Source organism: Carettochelys insculpta, chromosome 6 (genome assembly GCF_033958435.1).
Source record: "Carettochelys insculpta isolate YL-2023 chromosome 6, ASM3395843v1, whole genome shotgun sequence".
NCBI lineage: Eukaryota > Metazoa > Chordata > Testudines > Carettochelyidae > Carettochelys > Carettochelys insculpta.
In genome coordinates this window covers 111,106,356-111,130,658 of record NC_134142.1, presented here as the reverse complement: position 1 = coordinate 111,130,658, position 24,303 = coordinate 111,106,356, and the positions used below count along the sequence as shown (strand labels likewise).

Genomic DNA, 24,303 nt, shown 5'->3' with positions numbered 1-24,303 from the left:
TGGCAGTAGAAGCTGCCGATCTGCAGTTTCAGCAGTGTCTGCAGAGGCATGCATGCTGCCAGCACTCTCCTGATTGTTTTTCTTTTAATTATGATTGTTTCTGTTGAGAACTGATGCTGAGGTGAAACAGGATGTGAAAGAGGAGGAGCACCGTTTGTGTCCATTTTTTCTGATTGATAGCTGTAGCTTCTGAAATTAAACCCACACATGCAGGCCCAATGACAAAGGGACACAAAGGAGGTGGTTGCCCCTGGGCCTCTTTGAATTGCTGCAGCACGTGGCTGGGGCGGGGTGGGCACTGTCACTATCCCAATGGCTCTGAGGGCTGAATGCCCTAGACCTTGCCCCTTTTGCCAATGGTTCCGCCCCTTCCAGGGCACAAGTCCAGCACCCCTCCCACCTTGCCCCAGGGCCCACTGTAGCTCTTGATGGCACTGCATGCCTGGGAAAACCCTGCGTGGATTCTAAAAGAAAGAATGCAGTTGCAAACAGAATGTGGCTGTGCCGCAGTGGAGTAAGTCATTGGACTCAGCAAAGAGTGTCTTGTGGTTTAATTCTGAGAGTTTTCAGGTACATTGGTTACAGCAAGAGAGACCAGAAACCACTTCATGGGGCTAGAAGGCAAACAGAAAAAAACCAGTCTGGGTTAGAGCTGCAATCAGGGTATCTATAGTTACTCAAAAATGTTTAACCCTTTGTCCACTGATGATTTATTTTTATTTATTTCCACCAGAGAGCCTAACTGGGCCGTCTGCTCTATCATGTGCCTTGTCAGCAAGATGTTAACTCTTTGCTTGCCAGAAAAGCAAGTTGGCCCCCGGTCCCTATGGATATGTCTACATAGAAAAGTTATTTCGGAATAGCAGGGAGCATGTACACAACTGGTATTTCGAAATGATTTCAAAATAGCAGACGACTTATTTCATAATTGGTAAACCTCATTCTACACAGGATAGCACTTATTCCAGAATAGATAGGAATTGGGGCTATTTCGAAATAAGCTATTCTGGAAATGCTTATTCCAAAATAATTCTACTGTGGAGACATCGTATTTCACATTAAAGCCACTGGAAGCAGTGTTCTACTGTGTGTAGACACACTATTTTGGAATAAGTTTAGCTAATTCCAAGGTTTCCCTGTAGTGTAGATGCATTTTTCTGGAATATTTTATTTTGGAAAAATAACTCCAGAATAACTTTGCTGTGTAGACATACCCTTTGACAGCAGCTCCCTGATGTGGGTGAGATCCAAGAGAGACATACGTCTGTAAATTAAAGGGCACCAAGCTCTTAAGAATAGGACCCGGAGTGGTTTCAGGTTCCCAGATCAGCCAGTGACAGATATGCAACAGAGGACAGCACGTTAGCTAATAGTTGTCGTCTCAGCCTTGCCTATCCTGTGCTGAAGATCCCTCCGGCTGGATTCGTTTCATATCATCCACCAATGTAGGAGACTGCTGTGGTGCTTTGGCATGCACGACTACACACCATAAATAGCAGCCACAGCAGCACTCGGAACACCTTTCATCCCCAGTAAATCAAAGGTACAAGCAGCACAGCGGCATACCCCACCTCTGATCCTCCCCCACCCCATCCCTCTATTCCAAATATAATTAGCAACTGCATAAAAAGTCCCATCAAACAAGGAGCTTATGGTTAAAATTGGTCCTTTTAAAAAAATCAGAAGTGTGAACATTTTCTTGCAGGGGGAAAAAAATAAAGAGCTCCTGGCTCCGTTCCAAATTAGGGTTTAAAAATTCATGCCCTCCATAAGAATTTATATAGCTCCTGAATTATTTATAGGCTGCACCAATAACAAGAGACTTAATATCTGATAGAGATTATTTAATCAATATCAAACGGCACAGCAAAAAACCATCAAAGAATCACAATATCTCAGTCCCATCTGGGCAGTTTTTAACCCTCCTCCTGCTGAGCTGTAGATAGTAGAAATTTTTGCAGAACGAGTGATGGTCTACATTTGAAATCTTTAAGCCTATATTTTGCTGTGAGCTTCTCTCTAGAGACCTGACATTTTGGGACTAGTTCCTCAACAGTGCAATGTAATGAGTTTTCTAGCTCTCAGGCAGTTTGGTTGGGATGAATGTCTAGTTTCTGAGTAATATGCTGGGAATTTTGTGGGGGCTGCTACTGTCTGGTTCCTAGGACTTTGCTGGGATTGCTGAGTATGCCTCTCACATGGTAGTCCTGATGCAGCCCATAGCTTCTGTAACCCTTCTGCCGGAAGGAGTCAGCAGAAACCAGGGCCAGGTTCAACATCTATGGGTTCCTTTTCATCCATCTCACACAGAACCAGCTCGAGCCCCCACCCAGTAGCCTGGGAAGTTCACACCCCCTGGACGCCTTAGAGTGGTAATGCTTCCCCACTCACAAGCACAGAGTCTGAGTGTAGAAAAGAAACTTTTAATGAAAGAGGCAGAAAAGTGATATGGCATAAGCTTAGGAAAATACCACACCCAGAGTTCATAACCAACCCTCAAGTAACTGTCCCAGCTCTAATGGAATGAGCAGTGTCCTTTGCCTCAGACTCACCAGCCCAATACTATAAAGATTGAATCAACACACCCAAACTTTCTCTGTACCCCCCTTCAGATGCCTCACTTGCAGGCCCTGACACATCACTCTGATGTATTCCCTCATTGAACCTGAGGCAATGCCACCTTTGTGCTGGTCTGGTATTCCACTTTCCCCTGCCAGCTGCCCCACCAGCCGCCCACCAGTCACCCCTGCCAGCTGCTCTGCTGGCTGTCTGCTGCTTCTCCTACCAGCCGACTGCTGGTCGTGCCTGCCAGCTGCCCACTGCTTCTCTTACCGGCCACCCGCCAGTCATGCTTGTCAGCCCTTTCTCTCACCAGCCACCTGCCAACCACACAAGGTTGGTGCAGTAATCCCTTTCATATCCAACAACCCTGGGACTGAGAGGTTGCCAGGTATTCAAATATTCTGGATAATAGAGAGGTATACCTAGCAATGCATAACATTAAAGAAAAACAAGATTAGATACTAAGAAACAAACAAAAATGTATGCAGAGTACCATATTTTACCGACGACAGTAGTATTGTACACTGTAAACTTATACTGTATTTGCTGTATTTATTTGTATTTACTTTATACTGTACTTATGGGAAACAACTAAAATTTACTTATGGTTAAAATGTCAGTTATTTGAGAGTTTCGGATGATAGAATGCTGGATATGAAAGAGTTTAGTCTATGTTGGTCTAATCGTAAATCTGTGTCAAGTGTTGAGTGACCATTGTCTGTGCTGCATTCTTTGTTCTGAGCATTCTTCTCATTAATTTCTTATAATAGCTAAATATTAATGTAGGAGTCAAGGTGGCTAGATCCTGGAGCAGACTTAGCTGATCAATGAAGTGTCCTGCCTTATGGCTGAACATCACCACAATGCTGCCAAACCTTAACCAGGATCTTCATAGTCTTTAGGCATCAGCTTTATCCAATAAACTCAAAGCCTTGCCAGTTTGAATCAGTAGGAGCTATGCTAAGTTTCCTCATCTTGAAGGTAGTTCTTTGAATCTACTCAGAGGTCATTGCCTCACAGTGGGGTGTGGATATCAAGACTCAGATTTTTAAAGCCAGGAGGGACTGTTATGATCATCTGCTTGGACCACCTGGAGCACAATCCATAGAGCCTTGCTCATAGATTGTGGCATGCACCAAAGAATCACCTCCCTGCCAAGCTTTACAGAAGATGGCATTTCTTCTAAGTACTATTTAATTGAAATCTCAAAAGCTCATTAGGCCCAGTCCTGGTCAGTGCATAGATGGATGGCCTGCAAGGGTAACCCAGGTACTGCAGGAAGTGGCACTGGTATGTAACCAGGTTCTTAGTGCAGGGAACTTACACAGAAGCTATGACCTTTCTGACTGTTAAAATTACATCATTATTTTTGTGAGAGAAAGGATGTAAATCCCATTGTTACCCACTTTGGATCTCTAAGATTCCTCCTACATAACATATCCTTGTACTTTCAGCAAGAGCATTTACTTTTCCCTTCCTAAAATCTGTTGTAGCTTGTTTTTGCCATAGAAGTTGTTGCCCTTGAGTGGTGGATTAATGCTCCCTAGCTGGATGATACTCAGCTCTAAATCTCCTTCTCTTTAAGTCTAGGCAGTAATAGAATTCAGTATTAGTCTGCCAGGGCCTGATCAAGTGATCTGCCTGAAAAAGAAACTGGCCAAAGCTCCTAGAATTTGGCAATGCTTGTCTGGCAATGAGAGGTTTTGGGAAGAGTGAGAAGAAGAAGGGATTAGAGGGATACAGTATCTACATCATCTATGAATAGTAACAAAGAGGAAGCCGTGCTAGTCTATACACTATCAAAACAAAAAGCAGTCAAGTAGCACTTTAAAGACTAGCAAAATGGTTTATTAGGTGAGCTTTCGTGGAACAGACCCACTTCTTCAGACCATAGCCAGACCAGAACAGACTCAATATTTAGGGCACAGAGAACCAAAAACAGTAAGCAAGGAGGACAAATCAGAAAAAGATAATCAAGGTGAGCAAATCAGAGAGTGGAGGGGTAGGGGGGGAAGGTCAAGAATTAGATTGAGCCAAGTATGCAGACAAGCCCCTATAGTGACTCAGAAAGTTCCCATCACGATTTAAACCATGTGTCAATGTGCCAAATTTGAATATAAAAGCCAGCTCGGCTGTTTCTCTTTCCAAAACAGTGCGATGATTCCTTTTCAGTAGCACACATACCTTTAGGTCATTGACAGAATGCCCCATTCCATTAAAATGTTGACTAACTGGTTTGTGGATCTGGAGTGTTTTGATGTCTGTTTTGTGCCCATTGACCCTTTGTCTAAGGGAGTTAGAAGTCTGTCCAATGTACAAAGCATCTGGGCATTGTTGGCACATGATGGCATATATGATGTTAGCAGAGGAGCATGAGAAAGTGCCCGTGCTTCTGTGAGTAACCTGGTTAGGTCCAGTGATGGTATTTCCAGAGACGATATGTGGACAAAGCTGGCAGCGGGCTTTGTTGCAGGGAAAGGTTCCAGGACTGGTACTCCTGGGGTATAGACTGTGGCTGTTAGTGAGGATCCTCATGAGGTTGGGAGGTTGTCTGTAGGAGAGAACAGGCATGTCACCCAGGGCCTTCTGGAGTATGGCATCCTGATTAAGGATAGGTTGTAGGTCTTTAATAATTCGTTGCGGTGGTCTGAGTTGGGGGCTGTAGGTGATGACCAGTGGTGTTCTGTTCTTGGCTTTTATGGGCCGATCTTGGAGTAGCTGGTCTCTGTGTATTCGTCTGGCCCTGTCGATTTGCTTTTTTACTTCTCCTGGTGGGTAATTCAGGTTTATGAATATTTGGTAAAGTTCTTGTAGTTTTTGGTCTCTGTCAGATGGATCAGAGCAAATGCAATTGTACCTAAGAGCTTGACTGTAAACAATGGATCTAGTCACGTGTGCAGGATGGAAACTAGAAGGGTGTAGATAAGTATAGCGATAAGTACAGTGTGGTACTGATCAGGCCATCCTTGGTTAGTACTGTAGTGTCCAGGAAATGTCTCTCTTGCATGTTGTAATCGAGGCATAAGTTGATGGTGGGGTGTAGATTGTTAAAGTCTCTGTGGAATTCCTCTAGAGCCTCTGTACCATGGGTACAAATCATAAAGATGTCATCAATGTATCTTAAGTAGAGGAGCAGTAATAGGGGACGAGAGCTCCCAGCTATATCCGAGATACCACCGACTTCCTGAGGAAATTACAAAACATCGGAAAAGTTCTTGATAACGCCATCCTTGCCACAATGGATGTAGAGGCTCTGTACACTAATATTCCACATAATGACGGATTACAAGCAATCAGGAATACCATCCCTGATGCCACCACAGCCAATCTGGTGTCTGACCTCTGTAACTTTGTTCTCACACACAATTATTTCCGTTTTGGGGACAATTTATACCTCCAGATTAGTGGAACTGCTATGGGCACCCGCATGGCCCCACTATATGCTAATATATTTATGGCTAACCTGGAACAACGATTCCTCAGCTCTCGTCCCCTATTACCACTCCTCTACTTAAGATACATTGATGACATCTTTATGATTTGGACCCCTGGTACAGAGGCTCTAGAAGAATTCCACAGAGACTTTAACAATCTACACCCCACCATCAACTTATGCCTCGATTACAACATGCAAGAGAGACATTTCCTGGATACTACAGTACTAATCAAGGATGGCCTGATCAGTACCACACTGTACTTATCGCTATACTTATCTACACCCTTCTAGTTTCCATCCTGCACACGTGACTAGATCCATTGTTTACAGTCAAGCTCTTAGGTACAATTGCATTTGCTCTGATCCATCTGACAGAGACCAAAAACTACAAGAACTTTACCAAATATTCATAAACCTGAATTACCCACCAGGAGAAGTAAAAAAGCAAATCGACAGGGCCAGACGAATACACAGAGACCAGCTACTCCAAGATCGGCCCATAAAAGCCAAGAACAGAACACCACTGGTCATCACCTACAGCCCCCAACTCAGACCACCGCAACGAATTATTAAAGACCTACAACCTATCCTTAATCAGGATGCCATACTCCAGAAGGCCCTGGGTGACATGCCTGTTCTCTCCTACAGACAACCTCCCAACCTCATGAGGATCCTCACTAACAGCCACAGCCTATACCCCAGGAGTACCAGTCCTGGAACCTTTCCCTGCAACAAAGCCCGCTGCCAGCTTTGTCCACATATCGTCTCTGGAAATACCATCACTGGACCTAACCAGGTTACTCACAGAATCACGGGCACTTTCTCATGCTCCTCTGCTAACATCATATATGCCATCATGTGCCAACAATGCCCAGATGCTTTGTACATTGGACAGACTTCTAACTCCCTTAGACAAAGGGTCAATGGGCACAAAACAGACATCAAAACACTCCAGATCCACAAACCAGTTAGTCAACATTTTAATGGAATGGGGCATTCTGTCAATGACCTAAAGGTATGTGTGCTACTGAAAAGGAATCATCGCACTGTTTTGGAAAGAGAAACAGCCGAGCTGGCTTTTATATTCAAATTTGGCACATTGACACATGGTTTAAATCGTGATGGGAACTTTCTGAGTCACTATAGGGGCTTGTCTGCACTCAATCTAATTCTTGACCTTCACCCCCCCCCCCCACCCCTCCACTCTCTGATTTGCTCACCTTGATTATCTTTTTCTGATTTGTCCTGCTTGCTTACTGTTTTTGGTTCTCTGTGCCTTAAATATTGAGTCTGTTCTGGTCTGAAGAAGTGGGTCTGTTCCACGAAAGCTCACCTAATAAACCATTTTGCTAGTCTTTAAAGTGCTACTTGACTGCTTTTTACATCATGTATGTGTAACACTGACAGACCCAGGTTGCTGGCCCTAGGGGTAGAACCTGTGAGTATAGGGTCTAAAGCCCTGAGCTCTACCACATGAGCTAAAGGCCAGGTGGCTTGCAGCTAGGGCTGTAGAGCAGAGACTTCACTCACCCCAGATGAGGTCTCAGTGCCTCTGGGAACTACATATGGAAGGTGAATGCTAGAACAGTTTGCAGAACAAATCCTGTCCCTAGCAGGTCCAATTTGCCTTCCATTCACCGGAGGTGGAAAAGGTACCCAAAAAGTCACTTGAGTACAGTGCAGCCGTTTTCACTTCTGAATACTTGGGTACAATCAGGATGCGGTGCGTGTGTGTGCATGCGCATGTTTGTGTACTTTTCCTCAAGTACTTTTCCCAGGCAGCACCAATGACTTGTACTTAAGTACATTCTCCTCTCCCCAGAAGCAGCTGCACTTTTACTCCAGTAACTTTTTGGGTACTTTCACCACCTCTGTCATTGACAACAGCAGACCAGGAATCTTGCAAGTGGGCATTGTAATGACCAGCTACACTTTTGTCACCTACGGTCTGGATTACTACAGTGCAAGGACTAACTCTGAAGTGTAGACAGAAGCTCTGGCTAGTTCATCACACAACAGTCTCATATCTGCACCGGGATTCCTGTTCACCTCCCTTGCCAGCTCAAAGCTGTTGGTAATAATCTCTAAAGCACTGAAACTCAGTTACATGAGAAGCCATCGCATTTTGAACCCTGTGGCAGCATGGTATCAGCTTAAACTTTCCACGGTCAAAGGTCTGTCTTATACAATCACATATATGCAGAATCCATCAAAACCCAAGTCGTGCTTTGTGTGAGACATTTCCATTTGGCAGTGACAGAGAGAAAAATCTGGTTGATATTTTTCTTGGCCAAATGACTTCAGTTTATTGTATATCTGCCCATTTGGGATAGTAGGCATCCTTCAGTCTCCATAGACTATGGATCGCGCCCTTTAAAGTTTCAATTGAGGACTTCATTTACAGCGTCTATTGTGACTATAAAGACCCACACGAGAGTGACAGTCCTTGCTGCATCTCTTGCAGATGTAGTGGGTGTCTGGCAAGTCTTTATTGTGCTTTCTGTGCGCTCGCTTCTCCTCTGCTAGCTGTCTGATCTTCAACTCGCCCTTCTGAAGGCCCTTGTGTAACCCCTGCCTCCATCTGCTGCGGTCGTCTGCTAGATCTTCCCAGTTGTCCAGCTCGATGTCTACCTCTCTGAGGTCTCTCTTGCAGACATCTTTGTAGTGCAACTGGGGGCATCCGGGAGGTCTTTTGCCAGAGGCTAGGTCACCATACAGGATATCTTTTGGAATCCTTCCATCGTTCATCCTGTGGACGTGGCCAAGCCAGCGGAGTCGACGCTGCCTGAGGAGGGTGTGCATGGTTGGGATTCCAGCTTGCTCGAGGACGGCAGTGTTGGTCACTCTGTCCTTCCATGATATTCCAAGGATGCGCCTGAGGCAGCGCAAGTGGAAGATGTTCAGCCTCTTTTCCTGGCGGGCATACAGGGTCCAAGTCTCACTGCCATAAAGGAGGGTGCTGAGGATGCAGGCTCTGTAGACTTGCATTTTGGTGTGAGTGTACAGCTTGTTGTTGTTCCACACTCTCTTGCTGAGTCTGGACAGAGTTGTGGCCGCTTTTCCGATCCTCCTATTTAGCTCAGTGTCCAACGACAGGGTGCCAGTGATGGTGGACCCGAGGTAAACGAACTCGTGGACAACCTCTAACGTATAGTTGTCAATGCTAATTGATGGGGATTCAGCAACATCCTGACTGAGTACGTTCGTCTTCCTTAGGCTGATGGTAAGCCCAAAGTCCTTTCAGAGACTTTGGAGAACCGATCCAGCAGTTTTTGAAGCTGGTCTTCTGTGTGAGACACTACAGCAGCATCGTCTGCGAACAGCATGTCTCTGAAAAGGACTTCTCGCACCTTAGACTTCGCTTTCAGCCTTGCAAGGTTAAACAGTTTCCCATCAGATCTTGTGTGCAGCAAGATGCCCTCTGTTGAAGATCCAAAGGCATGCTTCAGGAGGAGTGTGAAGAAGATCCCAAACAATGTCGGAGCAAGTACGCATCCTTGTTTGACGCCGCTCCTGATTCCGAAAGCATCTGATAATGCGCCGTCATATTGGATGATTCCTCTCATGTTTTCGTGGAACGACTGGATCATCTTCAGTAACCGTGGAGGACAGCCTATCTTGTGGAGCAGTTTGAACAGACCATCCCTGCTGACCAAGTCAAAAGCCTTGGTCAAGTCGATGAAGGCTATGTAGAGTGGCTTTCTCTGCTCCCTGCACTTCTCCTGCAGCTGCCTTAGAGAGAAGACCATATCAATGGTAGACCTCTCTGCGCGGAATCCGCACTGCGATTCAGGGTACACCCTCTCAGCAATCTTCTGGAGTCTGCCAAGGATGACGCGAGCGAACATGTGGGATATTCTATTTAATTTATTCTTTTACAATGTTTACTGTTCATCAAATGCCTAGCTGCTACCACAGTAAGCACTTCAGTAATCTTTATATTATAATTCTTTATAGTTTGAATGTTCATCTGAAAAGTGCTTTCAGAATCTTCAGGTGAGATGTACAGTATCAGAGGCTGAATCTAGGATTCAGGAGCGCTGCTGTCAGCTATTCTGCTGATTGCTGTGAGACTTTTGATGAGTTGCTTCCTCTCTGTTCCTCAGTTTCACCATATGTAAAATGAGGATAATAAAATCTTCCTAATTTGGTGGAGCTCACATTATAAATGCTTATAAGGTTCATTGAGATTCTTTGCTGAAAGGAGACATGGACGTGTAAAATATTGTTATTAATTATTATACGTTCAGTTATTTTCCATTAATAATCTTTCCTCCAAAGATGGAAAGTCCTTTCTCCACATGGCCACTATTTTCATGCTGCAGCTGCCCGCAGTTGTCAATCTGCAGTATTGCTTTCCCCGACTCTCAGTGGCCCTCCCTTTCCATGTTGTGATAAATTCTGGGATTTCAGGCATTTCCCACTTTCCAGGCACAACCATACTGTGACCAAATGGGCATAAGGGGCTTTTGAAATTGGGGTCATTTGGAAAGGCCCCCAGCTACACGGGCGGTGTGCATTTTGGAAGTGGCGCTTTCAAAGTGCGTGTGGTCACCATTATGCTAATGAGGCACTGCATATTCATGGCAGCGCCACATTAACATCTGCTAAAGTGCCACATTACCATGCCCCCTCTGAAAGGAGGGGTTAGTGTAGCCACAGCCTAAGAGTTTAAGAGGAGTTCTTGAACAAATGTAACACCAACAGACAGCTGCACTCTAAAATATATGACAGATAATAAGAAATGTATGTGTTGCCCCAAAGGATCTCATTTATATAGGGGCAGATGTAACATAAATCTATAGGGCTGGGAAAGCACAAATTGCATCTACATTACAAGGATGTAATGCTGAGCTGCTGTGGGGACACTTCAGAGGTATGTTGGTTTTATTACTGGCCATGCCTGCTACGGCTTAGCAAACAACCTGTCATCCTCTATAATCACCGGGATGGGGATGACCTCCTTAGATATCATACCCTTGCTACCTGGCGACACAAAGATCTTGTTCTTCCTCGGCCAGTCTGCCTTTCTATAAGAGTTGTGTTTCCAAAAATCCTCCAGGCTAGACTGTGTGAGTTAAACACAGCGCTACCTTGATATGGTACAGAGCTGCCCTGCCCCAGAAGGAGCAACTGGAGGCAATCACTTCTGCAGCAGGAGCACATGCAGCCATTCATGGAATACAATGTGCTTTGCTTGCCCTGCAGTCTGCTAGGGAGTAGGGGAATGGAGTTATGGCGCTGCCTATTCTCCTTCCCTTTTGCTTTGGTGTGCCAATGGCAAGGGAGCTGCTCCAGCCTTCCTTTGAGCACAGGGGCTTCAGGTGGGAGGAGGCTCCTTGCTCCCTTCTCCATGCAGTGCCCACGTGGAACAGCCAGGAAGTCTGGCCCAGCAGCTGGAGTTTGCAGATGAAAAGGAAAAGCAGGCTCATGAATTTGTCATCAGGTTTCCACTAACAGCAATGACCACAAGCCAAACTTGGTGGGTCAGGCCCACAACTGCGAAGTTCACAGCATGACGCTGAAACTTTAGTGAGCATTGCAACCTGGGCTGCTTCTGCAGCCCTCACCATCACTTTTCCTAACTTCTGTGGTCTGAAAAGATGGTATAAAATGTTGGTACTACAGGGCTCTCATGAGTTGTGTGGTACCTCATGGCCTCATTTAGGCTTAGAATTTCCTGAAAATTGAGTGGAGCAGAAGGGGTATGTGTTGAGAAATTGGACCAAATTTTCATCAAGCTGCCAAAAATGTTAAGATTTGGTTTGAATTCTGGGGCAAAAGTTCCCATGGTTTGTTTTTGTGGATAGATTTGTCTTGGCTGATTGTGGCATCCTAACAACTTGTGAGGGTTGTGGCCAAAGAAAAGAGTGTTTAGTTTAATAATAGCTACTGATTGTTAAATATGTTTCAGTAGATCCCAGAGGGAGCTGGACTATTCTCTCCATTTTTAGGAGTATATTCTAGCCCTTGGTGGCATATAGGAGCCATAGATGGTCAACTTGGGCCAAGGGGAATATCCTTGTCCAGGAGCAGTGTTGGCTCATTTCGCAGTCTCTGGCATAGGACATCTGGGGGCCAGGAAAAGGAGGGGATATAGTACTCTAAACTATGTTTGTTCTGGAACAGCCCATAGGCAGTGTGGTAGACTACAGGCCAAAGAGCTTTGTCATGGCAGCCCCACCCTAAGAGTGTTATGTGAGCCAGCTGAGCAAACCCAAGGCTGATGGCTGGCAGCTGTAAACCCCTGAGCAGAAGGGTTATACAAGGCAGCTGGGAGTGCAAAAAAAAAAAAAGGGGGGGGGCGGGGGGGGGAGACAGAAAGGAAGAGAAGGAGCTAGGAAGTGAAAGGGTCTGTGTCCCTGAAGCTGGGTAACTGTCATCAGCTGTATATAGGATGTGGTGGGACATTCACACATAATAAAAGTATAGATGCCTGGAACTGTAGTGGTCTCTGCTGAGTTTGTGGACAGAACAGAGGCCTGGGGCCCAGGATTGTGGGCGGGGCCTTGCTACACTAGTCATATGCAGGCTACTGTAGTTAAAATATGCTAGCAGCTGTACCAGCTCCACAAACAAATGGCATCTGAGAGGCGCATTTCTACTAAGCTACACCTTTTCTGCTGTGGCCCATTATAGAACTATCCATGTAACTCTTGCAAGGTTTATACAATTTTTTCCCTTAAGCATTGAAATCATTGGAGACAAACTTTAGAGACTTAAGCAAACTCAGGGAATTGTTAAGTTAGATCCCATGAGGAAACACAAATGATGGTTAGCAATTTTTCACACAGACGTTATTAAGGGCAGAAGAGTAAACTATCCCACTGAACAGGAAAGATAGGCTATATGACAAGAGCCCACCCTAGCTTAACCTGGAGATCTTCAATGATCTAAAAATCATTTTGAAGAGTCCTATAAAATGTGGAAACTAGGTCAAATTACAAAGGATGAATATAAACAAATAACAGTTTTGTGTAGGGACAAAATTGGAAAGGCCAAGGGACAAAACAAGATCAAACTAGTTAGAGACATAAAAGATAAAAAGAAAACATTCTACAAATGCATTAGAAACAAGAGGAAGACCAAGGGTGGGTTAGAATCGATGCAGGGAATAATAATAGAAAGTATGGAAATGGTAGATTGTTCAATAACTTCTTTGTTTCAGTTTTCACCAAGAAGGTTGGTGCTGATTGAACATCAAACACAGAGAATGCCAGTGCAAATGAGGTAGGATCAGAGGCTAATGTAGCAAAAGAATAAGTTAAAAACTAATTAGACTAATTAGATGTATTCAAGTCACTAGGGCCTGATGAAATGCCTCTTGGAATACTCAAGGAGCTGACTGAGGAGATATCTGAGCCATTAGCAATAATATTTGAAAAGTCATAGAAGATGGGAGAGATTTCCGAAGATTGGTAAAGGGCACATATAGTGACGATCTATAAAAGGGGAAGTAAAGGCAACCTAGGGAATTACAGACCAGTCTGCTTAACTTCTGTACCCCGAAAGATAATGGAGCCAATAATTAAGCAATCGGTTTGCAAACATTCTAGAAGATAATAAGATGTAAGTAACTATTAGAGTGGATTTGTCAAAAACAAATCATGTCAAACCAACATTATAGCTTTCTTTGACAGGATAACAAGCCTCCTGGATAGGGGAAAAGCAGTATATGTGGTATATCTTGACTTTAGCAAAGCTTCTGATAATGTTTTGTATGACTTCATTCCCAAACTAGGGAGATCCAACCTAGATGGAGTTACTATAAATTGGGTGCAAAACTGGTTGGATAACCATTCCCAGAGAGTAGTTAGCAGTGGTTCTCAGTCATGCTGGAAGGGTATAACAAGTGGGGCCCTTTGGGATTAGTTCTGGATCAATTTCTGTTTAATATATTCTTCAAAGATTAAATAGTAGCATAGAGAGTACACTTATAATATTTGCAGACTGTAGCAAGCTGAGAGGGGTTGCAAGTGCTGTGGAGGATAAGATTAAATTCAAAATGGCCTGGATAAATTGGAAAAATTGCCTGAAGTAAATATGGTGAAATTCAGTAAAGGCAGATGCAAAGTATTCCATTTAGGAAGGAACAACCAGTTGTATATGTACAAAATGGGAAGTGACTACTTAGGGAGGAGTACTACAGAAAGGGATATGGTGCTCATGGTGGACCACAAGCTAAATATGAGTCAGAAATGTGACACTGTTGCAAACAAACATCATTCTGGGGTATATTAGCAGGAGTGTTGTAAGCAAGACACAAGAAGTAATTCTTCCACTCTTTTTTCTGTGCTGATTCATCCTCAACTGGAGAAGAAGGATGTGCAGAAAGTCCAAAGAAGAGCAATAAAACTTATTGAAGTTCTAGAAAATATGACTTAAGAGGGAAGATTGAAAAAACATGTTTGTTTAGCTTGGGAAGAGAAGACTGAGAGGGAACATGATGACTGTTCTCAAGTACATAAAAGGTTGTTACAAGGAGGAGGGATAGGGATAGGACCAGAAGCAATGGTCTTAAATTGAAGCAAAGGAGGTTTAGGTTGGACATTTGGAAACCTTCCTGTCAGAGTGGTTAAGCTCAGAACTAAATTGCTTACAGAGTTTGAGGAATCTACATTAATGGATATTTTTAAGAGCAAATTACAAAGAGCAGGAGTTTGAACCACCATCCTGCAGTGTGGATGCAGACTGTGGTTTGCCTGGATCCAGACCCTGAGGCCTGGGGCTCCCCTTCCCAGCATTTGGTCTTCAGTGGGATTGGGGGTGGGGAGCCCTGAGACTCTCAGGTTGGGCCAGGCAAGCCAGGACTGGATCCAGCCCATGGACTGTGCTGGGGAGTGGGTGCGCCAAGCAGCTCCATTCAGTGCTGCTGTGGATTGGCAATGGCAGCTCCAGCACTTCCTGGAGGCTTTATCCCACCTGCATTGATTGGCCAGAATTCTGGCCAGTCAGCACAGGGGAGGGCGGTGCGTGGGAATGATGTGGAGAGGGCACAAAGCAATGTGCTCTGGGGGTGCTGCACAGGTAAACTGCACACCCATCTCCCAAACCCTGCAACCCTTGACTGTTCTCACCCCCACTCTAACCCCTCCCTTCCAAACCCTGCACCCCAAACCCTCTTGTGCCCTTCCTGCCACCCAGATGCCCTCACCTGCAACCCATTCTTGCACCCCCCACACCCAGATCACCCATCGCCAGCGTACTCCAACCCAGATCAGTCACCCTCAGCCTGCTCCTGCACTCTCCCTTCCACACAGACCCCACACCTCAAGCCTACTTCTTGACAGACCCCTCCCACACTGAACCCCTCATTTTGGCTCCACCACAGAGCCTAGAGGGGCCCTAGTCCTGCCCCCCCCCAGGCTGGGTGTGTGTGTGAAGGAAATGAGGAGAATAATAAGTTTTTGTTTATTTATTTGTTTTTCACTCAGGGGCAGCTTGTGTGGCCCTGACTGATTTATCTCTGGGTCAGTGACCCCCCACCCCAAAAGAGGTTCCCCACCCTTGGGACTGACAAACACGGTGTAGAGATAATACCTAGTCTTGCCACAAGTGCAGGGGACTAGACTAGATGACCTCTCAAGGTCCCTTGTGGTCCTATGATTCTATCAAAGATTTTTTTAAGTCTAACCTTAGTTCTTTTCTGAACTGCATGAGTTTTTCATGGGGTACCTAGAGACTGGCTCAGGTTAGCAGCTTTTTAGCTTTGACTGGGGCAGTGATGAATCTAAGATACAGATGGGAACGTGGCAAAAGTGTAGATAAAATTAATAAAACATGCTCTGAAGAATTACTTGGCTGCTGTACATGATCTTTCTGCTTCTCTCCTATGGATGAAATCATTTCTCCTATTAAGCATTCAGTTTCTTTTCCTTTAAACACTGGGGTCTCATTGCCTTTCTCTCTGAAGCTTTCGCTGAAATTTTTCATTTCATCTATTAGCTCACAGCAGAGGCATAAAGAAATACTGGGCATGCATGGTGCTGGCATTCTGAAACCATGGCCTCACCCTATATTTAAGAATTCACCCAACAGGGGAAATATTTAATAATATTTGTAATGGTCTGTGCACTCTGCCAATTGGAGTCGTGGAAGCCTGACAACTGCAGCCTACGTCCACATCCACTTGTTCCAAATGGACTCATGTATCAAAAAGGAGAAACCCGCTTTGCAGTCACCATAATCACAGGAGTGAACGCTAGGGAACAGGGTTGATTGATGTTCAGGGCAGTGTGGTCTAGTGAACACAAGCACAGGAAATCTTGAGTTCTAATCCCAGCTTCAACTTGCCACCTAACCTTGGGCAATTCACTGTGCCTGACGCTCCTGTGTGTAAAATGGGGGTGATGACCCTTACAGAGTGTCTCTCGCAAGGAAAGTGAGAGGATTAAATGAGTTAACATTTGTACTGCGCTTTCAAGATGGGAGCGCTACGTGTTCTGGCAGAGTCTTTCAGCCCCATGCTTTCCTGTCGCGATTATCACAGCATGTGGGGGGACAGTGAAGTGCCTAAAGGCTGTTTCTTCTCTCTGTTTTCTTTGCAGTGACTTTTCAGAGAATGATGCATGGTGTGTTTTTACAGCTAGGTTTCCACTGGGGAGAGCTTTTCACTGACGCTGTCAGTTTTACCGTAGGCCTGGGCTAAAGAACACCCTTTAAAGATTGCTGCTTTCTATCATTATGTGTAACATGAAACTTGGGCCAAGTAATAAATGGAAAGCAATGGCCAAAACTACTTTCTGGATATAACTACAGAAGCAAAACGAGAACATACAGTTATATCATAATCAGGAAGGGGCAGAAGGGTGAGGAATCCCAGAAAAATCTTTCTTTCCTTGTTCATATTTACAAGCTGTGTATATTCTGTTACTCATCTACTCCCTGAACCAGCAAAGAGCCAAGCAAGATTCCAGTCTCACTGCTCTCTATTGAAGTCAGTGAGAGCTATAGAGCAAGTTGATGGTTAGCCTTGCAGACTCATTGTTTGATTCAGGGAAAATCACTCAATCCCTCCATTCCTCAGTTCCCCCTCTGTATAATGGGACAGTTCTGTTTCCATTCTCTTTCTACGCTTGTCTAGAATGTACAGCATTGGACCTGCTAAGCCAGGGGTCAGCAACCTTTCTGAGGCAGAGTGCCAAAATCTGACCTTTTGACCTCCATGTACAGTTTGAGTGTCGATGATCTTTATAACGTCACTAATAGGCCTTCCTACAACAGCGTCATTAATAAATAAAGATGCAGAGTTTTACCATTTTGGTGGTGGTTGGTAGCATTAGGGGGTCTTTTGTTAATCCACAGGCGGCATTGCTTTGAGCCTCACGTTCTGATGAAAATTGGCTGATGTGCCACTCTTGGCTCCCATGCCATGGGTTGCTGACCCCTACTCTAAGCTATAGTGCACTAATAAAAAAATTATCAATGGCGCAACCATCCTACAAAACTTTGGTACAGCAGCAAACTGAAGCTAAGAACTTGTGGGTGTAACATTAACTGTGCTGCACTTATGGAGTGATCCATGCAGCCTGTTTCTTATACTTTACCATTTGGGAATGTGTTTTTCACCATTCTTGCTCCTCTCACATGAGGGGATCTGTCAGATCAGAATACATCATCTACGTGCGTCTTTCTGATCCCTCAACTTATCTCAGGCACGTATCTCTTTTCAGAGGCCTCACCTCTTTGTTTCCATTATTTTGTATTTTGTGCTTCTGGATGGTAAACAAAAATAAATATCCTTGTAAATGGTCCCTGTCTTTCCATTTGTTTTATTTTTCATACGGCATGCTGGTGTATTTTGATTGGTTGTTTTTAATCAGACAAAGTTGATGAAAATAAATTGCTTTGCGGTTCCTGCTGTGGGTGACAGAAATGCTGGGTTTGTAATTTTATGAAACTGAGCATATGAAACTAGTGTCGAGGGGGGTCTGCACACTTGTAAACATAAACATCTTCATACCTCTCAGGGGAAAAAAGAAACAGTCATTCTGTATCACGTCTGAAATCTCTGAGCCAGATTCTCTGCTGTATCCTGCTTCTTCTGGGCACAGCAGAAAGAAAGAGAGGTCAGAGAGCCACCTCTCAGTGAAAAAAAATCAGGAGATATGTATCATGTCTAGAATATCTGAGACAGAGTCTCTGCTGTACCTTGCTTCTTGTGGGCGCAACAGGAAGGAAGAATGGTCAGAGAGCAACTTACACTTGGCTTGATCCAAGGCCAGGTTTGGGTATGCCACAGGAGAGACTAGACTAGGTCAGTTCCTGCTACAAGGAAGAGAATGATTTATATAACAGGCCCTCTTTCCCAGTATGCCTTGCTTGCCAAAGTTTGGCTAGTGTTGGCCCACTGAGACTTAAAGAGCCAGTAGATCCAAATTCAGTCAGTTTTCATAGGATGCAGATAACTACGTTTCCCTCACCCCATGATGCCCTTATACCAGATACCAGATGTTGCAGGAGGGTGTCATAGGAGCCACCTGTGTTGGCTGCATGCTCACTCAGGACTTCCCCAAGCCTAGAAGGCAACAAACTGGTGCCTGGTATCAAAAAGATTGAGAAACGCTGTTCAAGACAATCCTCCTGCCAGTGCAGGTCTGTCACCTACCCTGTGCTCCCAAGTCTTTTATCTGGTCCAGTTTTAAATTATTCAGTTGATGGGGTTTCCATTATTTCCCTGGAGAAATGATTGCATGATCTAATAGAACACCATTCTTAGGAAACACTCACAGACATTTAGCTTACATTTTCTTTTAATTGGTGTTATTTCATTACCTCTAATCAAAATAACCCTTTGGGCCACCCTTATTATTTCCTCTCCTTTCTTAGCCTTTTTCACTTTTGGAGTACTTGAATGCTCAGTGACAATATGCAGTTTATCCTATCCCCCTTTGGTGTCCTAATTCTTCAGCCCTTACTCCTGCTGTGTTACACTTATTTCTTCTTTGAGGACTGTCCCGGCGGGTGTTCCATGTTAGGTGTGTTGGAACTTTACCCTTATAGCTGGAGATTTTCAGCAGCAGTACACCAGGTGGCGGTGCACATACGGTACGTCTCATGTCATCAAACATCTCCCCGTTCCTTCTTTACCACCTTAGACTTAGATCAGAACATCAGTAGCTCCGTGACTTCATTCCCTGACCAAACTTTAGAGAGCTGCCTTTATATTTTACCTGTCCTGTTTTTATTACCCTTCATCCTTACCTTGATTATTTCTCAAGTAAAACCCCATTTTTTATTTGAACGCTAATGCCCTCTGGGAAACTTTATTAGAGCCAAGCACCTAACAGCCTGCCCGGTTCCCCAGGATGCTAATGCTGTATTATTTGCAGAATGTCTATCCCTATTTCAAACAGCCACTCTCAGTACCTTTGCTGTCTTGGTGAGGCACATGTACCACAAAAATGCAAACTGTAAAAAGCTGTCAGCTAGGTCCCTTAAAGCTAGAGACCTGCAATTGAAACTCTTCTTGATCGAGAAATCTCTCAGGTAATCTTCAGACCCTGAAAATAAGTCTCCATTATAACAAACTTTTCCAGGTGGCTTCTGGCAGGGATCACATCTACTAGTATAAAACCTCCTTCCAAAGAGCCTGCTAAACGCAAGTTTCAAGCTTTGCCTTAGAGAGAACGCCCAAAAAAGAAGCATTCTGTGGGCAAAGAATCAGCCCTGGTACCGAGATGCACTGGGAACATCCAGTACGCAGCTATCACGAGGGGCAAAAAGAAAAGCTAATTGCCAGACCCTAACTCAGTTGTGCAAGCCAAGAAGCAATCCTTCAGCTCGGCACCAAAGAAATTGGCACTGGCCCCTTCCAGCCACTGGCACACAAATGCAAACCTCTTTGGCACTGGCAATGCAAGCACATGTGCACAGCTCAACGTAGGCTTTTGCAGTACTGCCAACTTTAGCAGTGCATGCCGATCTAGTGTTAACTTCTGTACCCAGAACAGCACTGTTCAGTACCAATGATATGCCAGTCCACACAGCGCCTACCTTAATCACAACACCAGCTAATTCAGCACCACCATTCTCCTCAGTGACGAACAGATAAACAAAGTGACCACTCATACTCGATATTACTCTTCCCAGAAGCAACCTTATCATACAAGGAAGATCTCACCCCAGCAGTGGCAACCATACCAATGCATGCACCCACTGGTATTGATCCTCCCAGCTTGTCCGTATTGGGAGAACCGAATGCAAACAGAGCCCAGACCCAGGATCCTCCCAAACCTACAACTCCTTCCACCGCTTGACCTACTTTACCATCTGCCCCATCTCAAGTAGAACAACAGAAAGAGCTGGATGAACGGGACAATGCACGTGAAGAAGAGGTCATGCTGCCCACCCATGTCATCCTCCTCCCCAGACAAAATCATGATGCCCCCACCACTGACTCTTGGGGATGATTTCAAGTTGTTCCAAGACCTCTTCAGGAGACTCTCCAAGCAGATCTATCAGTGCATACAATTATGTTACAAATTCAACAATGTCGCTGCTCCCCAGACAGTTAATACGTACTCAACCACAGCTGTTTCCACATCATGGGCATATCTTGACAATATCCCCATTACAGACATTTGCCAAGTGTCTACATGAACATCAATCCATACATTCACCAAGCATTACGCATTGGAGCAACATTCCTCAGCAGACACACACTATGGGCAGCCCGTACTATTGATGGTACATAGGCAGGTCACAAAGCCCACCTTCTGCAACAAGACACTGCTCCATAGTCACCTAATGTGGAGCATCTACAGGGACACTCCTCAAAGAAGAGGGTTACACACCTTGGCTCTATCTAAACTAGCACCCCCCTTTCGAAAGGGAGATGCTGATGAGACAGTTCGGGAGATGCTAATGTATTGCTGCAATGAATATGCAGTGCTTCATTAGCATAAAGGCAGGTGCAGCACTTCAAAAGTGCCACTTTTGATCACATGCAGCTCGTCTACACGGGGTCCTTTTCAAAAGGACCCTGCGCACTTTGAAATTCCCTTATTCCTGTAACCAAATAGGAATAAGGGGATTTCAAAGTGCGCAGGGTCCTTTCGAAAAGGACCCTGTGTAGACAAGTTATGTGCAATCGAAAGCGGCACTTTCAAAGTGCCGTGGCTGCCATTATGCTAATGAGGTGCTGCATATTCATTGCAGCACCTCATTAGCATATCCCAAGTGTCTCATTAGCATCCCCCTTTTGAAGGGGGGTGCTAGTGTAGACATAGCCCTTGTGCAGGAACTGAGGCTCTTCAAGATAGTTATCCCTGCAGTTGCTCCACAAACCTTCCTCTTACCCGCTGCTTTAGATCAACATCCCTGCTCAAAGTAGAAAAGGAAGAGATGGACAGTTGACAGTGCGCAACAGCTAAGCACTCACACTCATACCGAGTGTGTGCCACCACTCAGAGTCCTGCTGCTGAATATCTCCAACCATAAGCACGAGGCACCAACACACCTAATGTGGAGCACCACGGGGACAACCATCTCAAAGAACCTCAGTTACCACACAAGAGCTGCGTCTACACGTGCACGCTACTTCGAAGTAGCGGCAGTAACTTCGAAATAGCGCCCGTCACGTCTACACGTGTTGGGCGCTATTTCGAAGTTGAAATCGACGTTAGGCGGCGAGACATCGAAGTCGCTAACCCCATGAGGGGATGGGAATAGCGCCCTACTTCGACGTTCAACATCGAAGTAGGGACGTGTAGACGATCCGCGTCCCGCAACATCGAAATAGCGGGGTCCTCCATGGCGGCCATCAGCTGGGGGGTTGAGAGATACTCTCTCTCCAGCCCTTGCGGGGCTCTGTGGTCACCGTGGGCAGCAGCCCTTAGCCCAGGGCTTCTGGCTGCTGCTGCTGCAGCTGGGGGTCCGTGCTGCATATACAGGGTCTGCAACTAGTTGTTGGCTCTGTGTATCTTGCACTGTTTAATGAAAGTGTGTCTGGGAGGGGCCCTTTAAGGGAGCGACTTGCTGTTGAGTCCGCCCCGTGACCCTGTCTGCAGCTGTGCCTGGCTCCCTTATTTCGATGTGTGCTACTTTGGCATGTAGACGTTCCCTTGCTGCGCCTATTTCGATGTTGGGCTGAGCAACGTCGAAGTTGAACATCGACGTTGCCAGCCCTGGAGGACGTGTAGACGTTATTCATCGAAATAGCCTATTTCGATGTCGCAACATCGAAATAAGCTATTTCGAAGTTGGGTGCACGTGTAGACGTAGCCACGGGGAATAGCCCTCTCTTGCAAAACCAGACCCCTTGAAGTCAATGGGACTAGTCAAGTGAAGAAGTCCCATTCAGCATGAATAAGGGTTGCAGAAAAGAGCCCTCACCTGGTTTCCCATGTTATACCCATTGTAGTTTCGCTTTCGCTTTCTTTTTCTTCATCTTTGCTTATTCTCATTATCACCCTGAATTTGAAATTGTGTGGTACTGAGGTGCCCTGAACTTACAAAGCTGTGTAAGTGTAGTTCCTCCAAAGCTGTTTTACAAAAGGATCTGCCACCATCCACTGTGGGTTAATAACCAGGTGTGTGCACATGCAACCTAACTCTACACTAGTTTTTGCAGCTGCTGTTTTATGATGGAAGTTCATATATAATTTGCTGCCTGCTCTCCTTCTTGGTCTTTGAGGCAATTATTGCTTTTCAGATGTCATCCTTCCACTGGGGATGCTGAAAACTGAATTTTTTCCATTGTGCTGAATCACTGAATTGCCTGGAGTCCATGCAGTGCTTGATTCCAACCCTGTTAAAAACGTTCCCAGCTGCTATTTCTCCAATTCTCTTGTTTCACAGAATTTCACCGAACTGTAATTCCTTGAGAGAGGGGGTGAGAGAGAATGATCATATGCTAACAAAGGCATGTCTTATTTTATCTTTTTAGGTATTTGGTGCTAGAACATGTGTCAGGTGGGGAGCTCTTCGACTATCTTGTAAAAAAAGGAAGATTAACACCAAAAGAAGCCAGAAAGTTCTTCCGACAAATCATCTCTGCTTTAGACTTCTGCCATAGTCATTCAATATGGTGAGTACAGCAGTTTTATCATGAGTGCTGACTAGCTTATGGAAACAAAGCTGTCACTGGGGTTGGTCTCCTTTCACTTTTATTTGCTGCTAGTTCAGGGTGAACTTAACTGTATGCAGAAACAACCGGGTCAGTTGGAGATTTGGGTCTCTGCTTTGTTTTTTTACTAGCAAATTCACCTAGCAATGCTTGGGTGTTATGTGAAGTAAGGGCTTTTATCTGCCCCCCTGCTTCTACCCCCTACCCCATACCACTCCTGCTAGGCCAGGGAAAAAAGCCAGAGCTTCAGCCCTGGCTCTGGCTTTTTTCCCCAGACCCAGACCAGCAGGAGTGTGGGGACCAGAGATGAGGCCACAGCATTTTTACCAGGCTCTGGTCCAGTGGCTCTGGGAGCCTGGGGCCAGGACTGGGGACGGGACTTTTTTCCCCTGCCCCAGCACAGCAGCAGTGTGGGGGCTGGGTACCTGGCCCATCAAAAAGAGCCACGGCCCTGGCATAATGCCAGAGCAGGAGTCAGGGCTGTTTTCCCCAACCCTGAGAGAGTGACCCGGGGGGCAGAGGGGCCTGTCCTGGGACTTGGGTTGGTTTTCCTGGCCCCAGCGTGATCTTGGGAGTATAGGGCTGGAGTTTTCATGGCCACAGCATCTTGGGGGTCTGATTTTGTGGGTAAGAGGTGGGGGGCAGCAGGGCTCCCCCTGCACAGTGCTGTGGTAGAGTGCTGCAAGGCTTGGGGTAGAGGACCAAGCTGCTCCCCGCTCTTTCTGCCCAGCAATGAGTCTGAATGGTGTCGTTCCTCCTGTCAGTGCCCCTCTCTTTCCATGTTCTGGTAAATCCTGGGATTTCAGGCATTTCCCACTTTCCAGGCACAACCAAACCCTGGCTTTGTTTTAAGTTAGATTAAGAGGAAGCAGCACACCAAATGTTGTGGCTGTAGCTCTTACAATTTAAAAGGAGTTTTTGAACAAACATAGCACAGACAGACAGACAGATGCACTTTAAAATATATAGTAAATTAACTAGTTAATGTTGTAAAGATCTTGTGGGGTCCAAAAGTGTTACATAAATGTTGTTACTGCTACTTCTTGGCTATCTGTTTGAGCTACACATCAATCATACACAGTTTGTGCAGATTGTCCATGGTTTCCCTTTTTATAAAACATGCAGAAAGGCTCATTTCTGATTGCCATTGGAAAGAAACCCTGTTCTTCCACAGTGAGCATGAGGGGAGGAGGTAGCTGCTGTCACGTTCATTTATAGTGAGTGCTTTAAGCTAGAA

The 24,303-nt window shown here is 45.2% G+C and overlaps 1 protein-coding gene across 1 annotated transcript in view; it reads left to right on the top strand.

Annotated features, from left to right (window-relative positions):
* Window positions 1-24,303, top strand: part of BRSK2 (BR serine/threonine kinase 2) — a 472,158-nt gene that overhangs the window by 336,055 nt on the left and 111,800 nt on the right. The window contains exon 4 of the mRNA XM_074995992.1: window positions 22,887-23,027. Within this exon, the coding sequence (XP_074852093.1) occupies window positions 22,887-23,027 (141 nt within the window). The remainder of the gene's footprint in view (window positions 1-22,886; window positions 23,028-24,303) is intronic.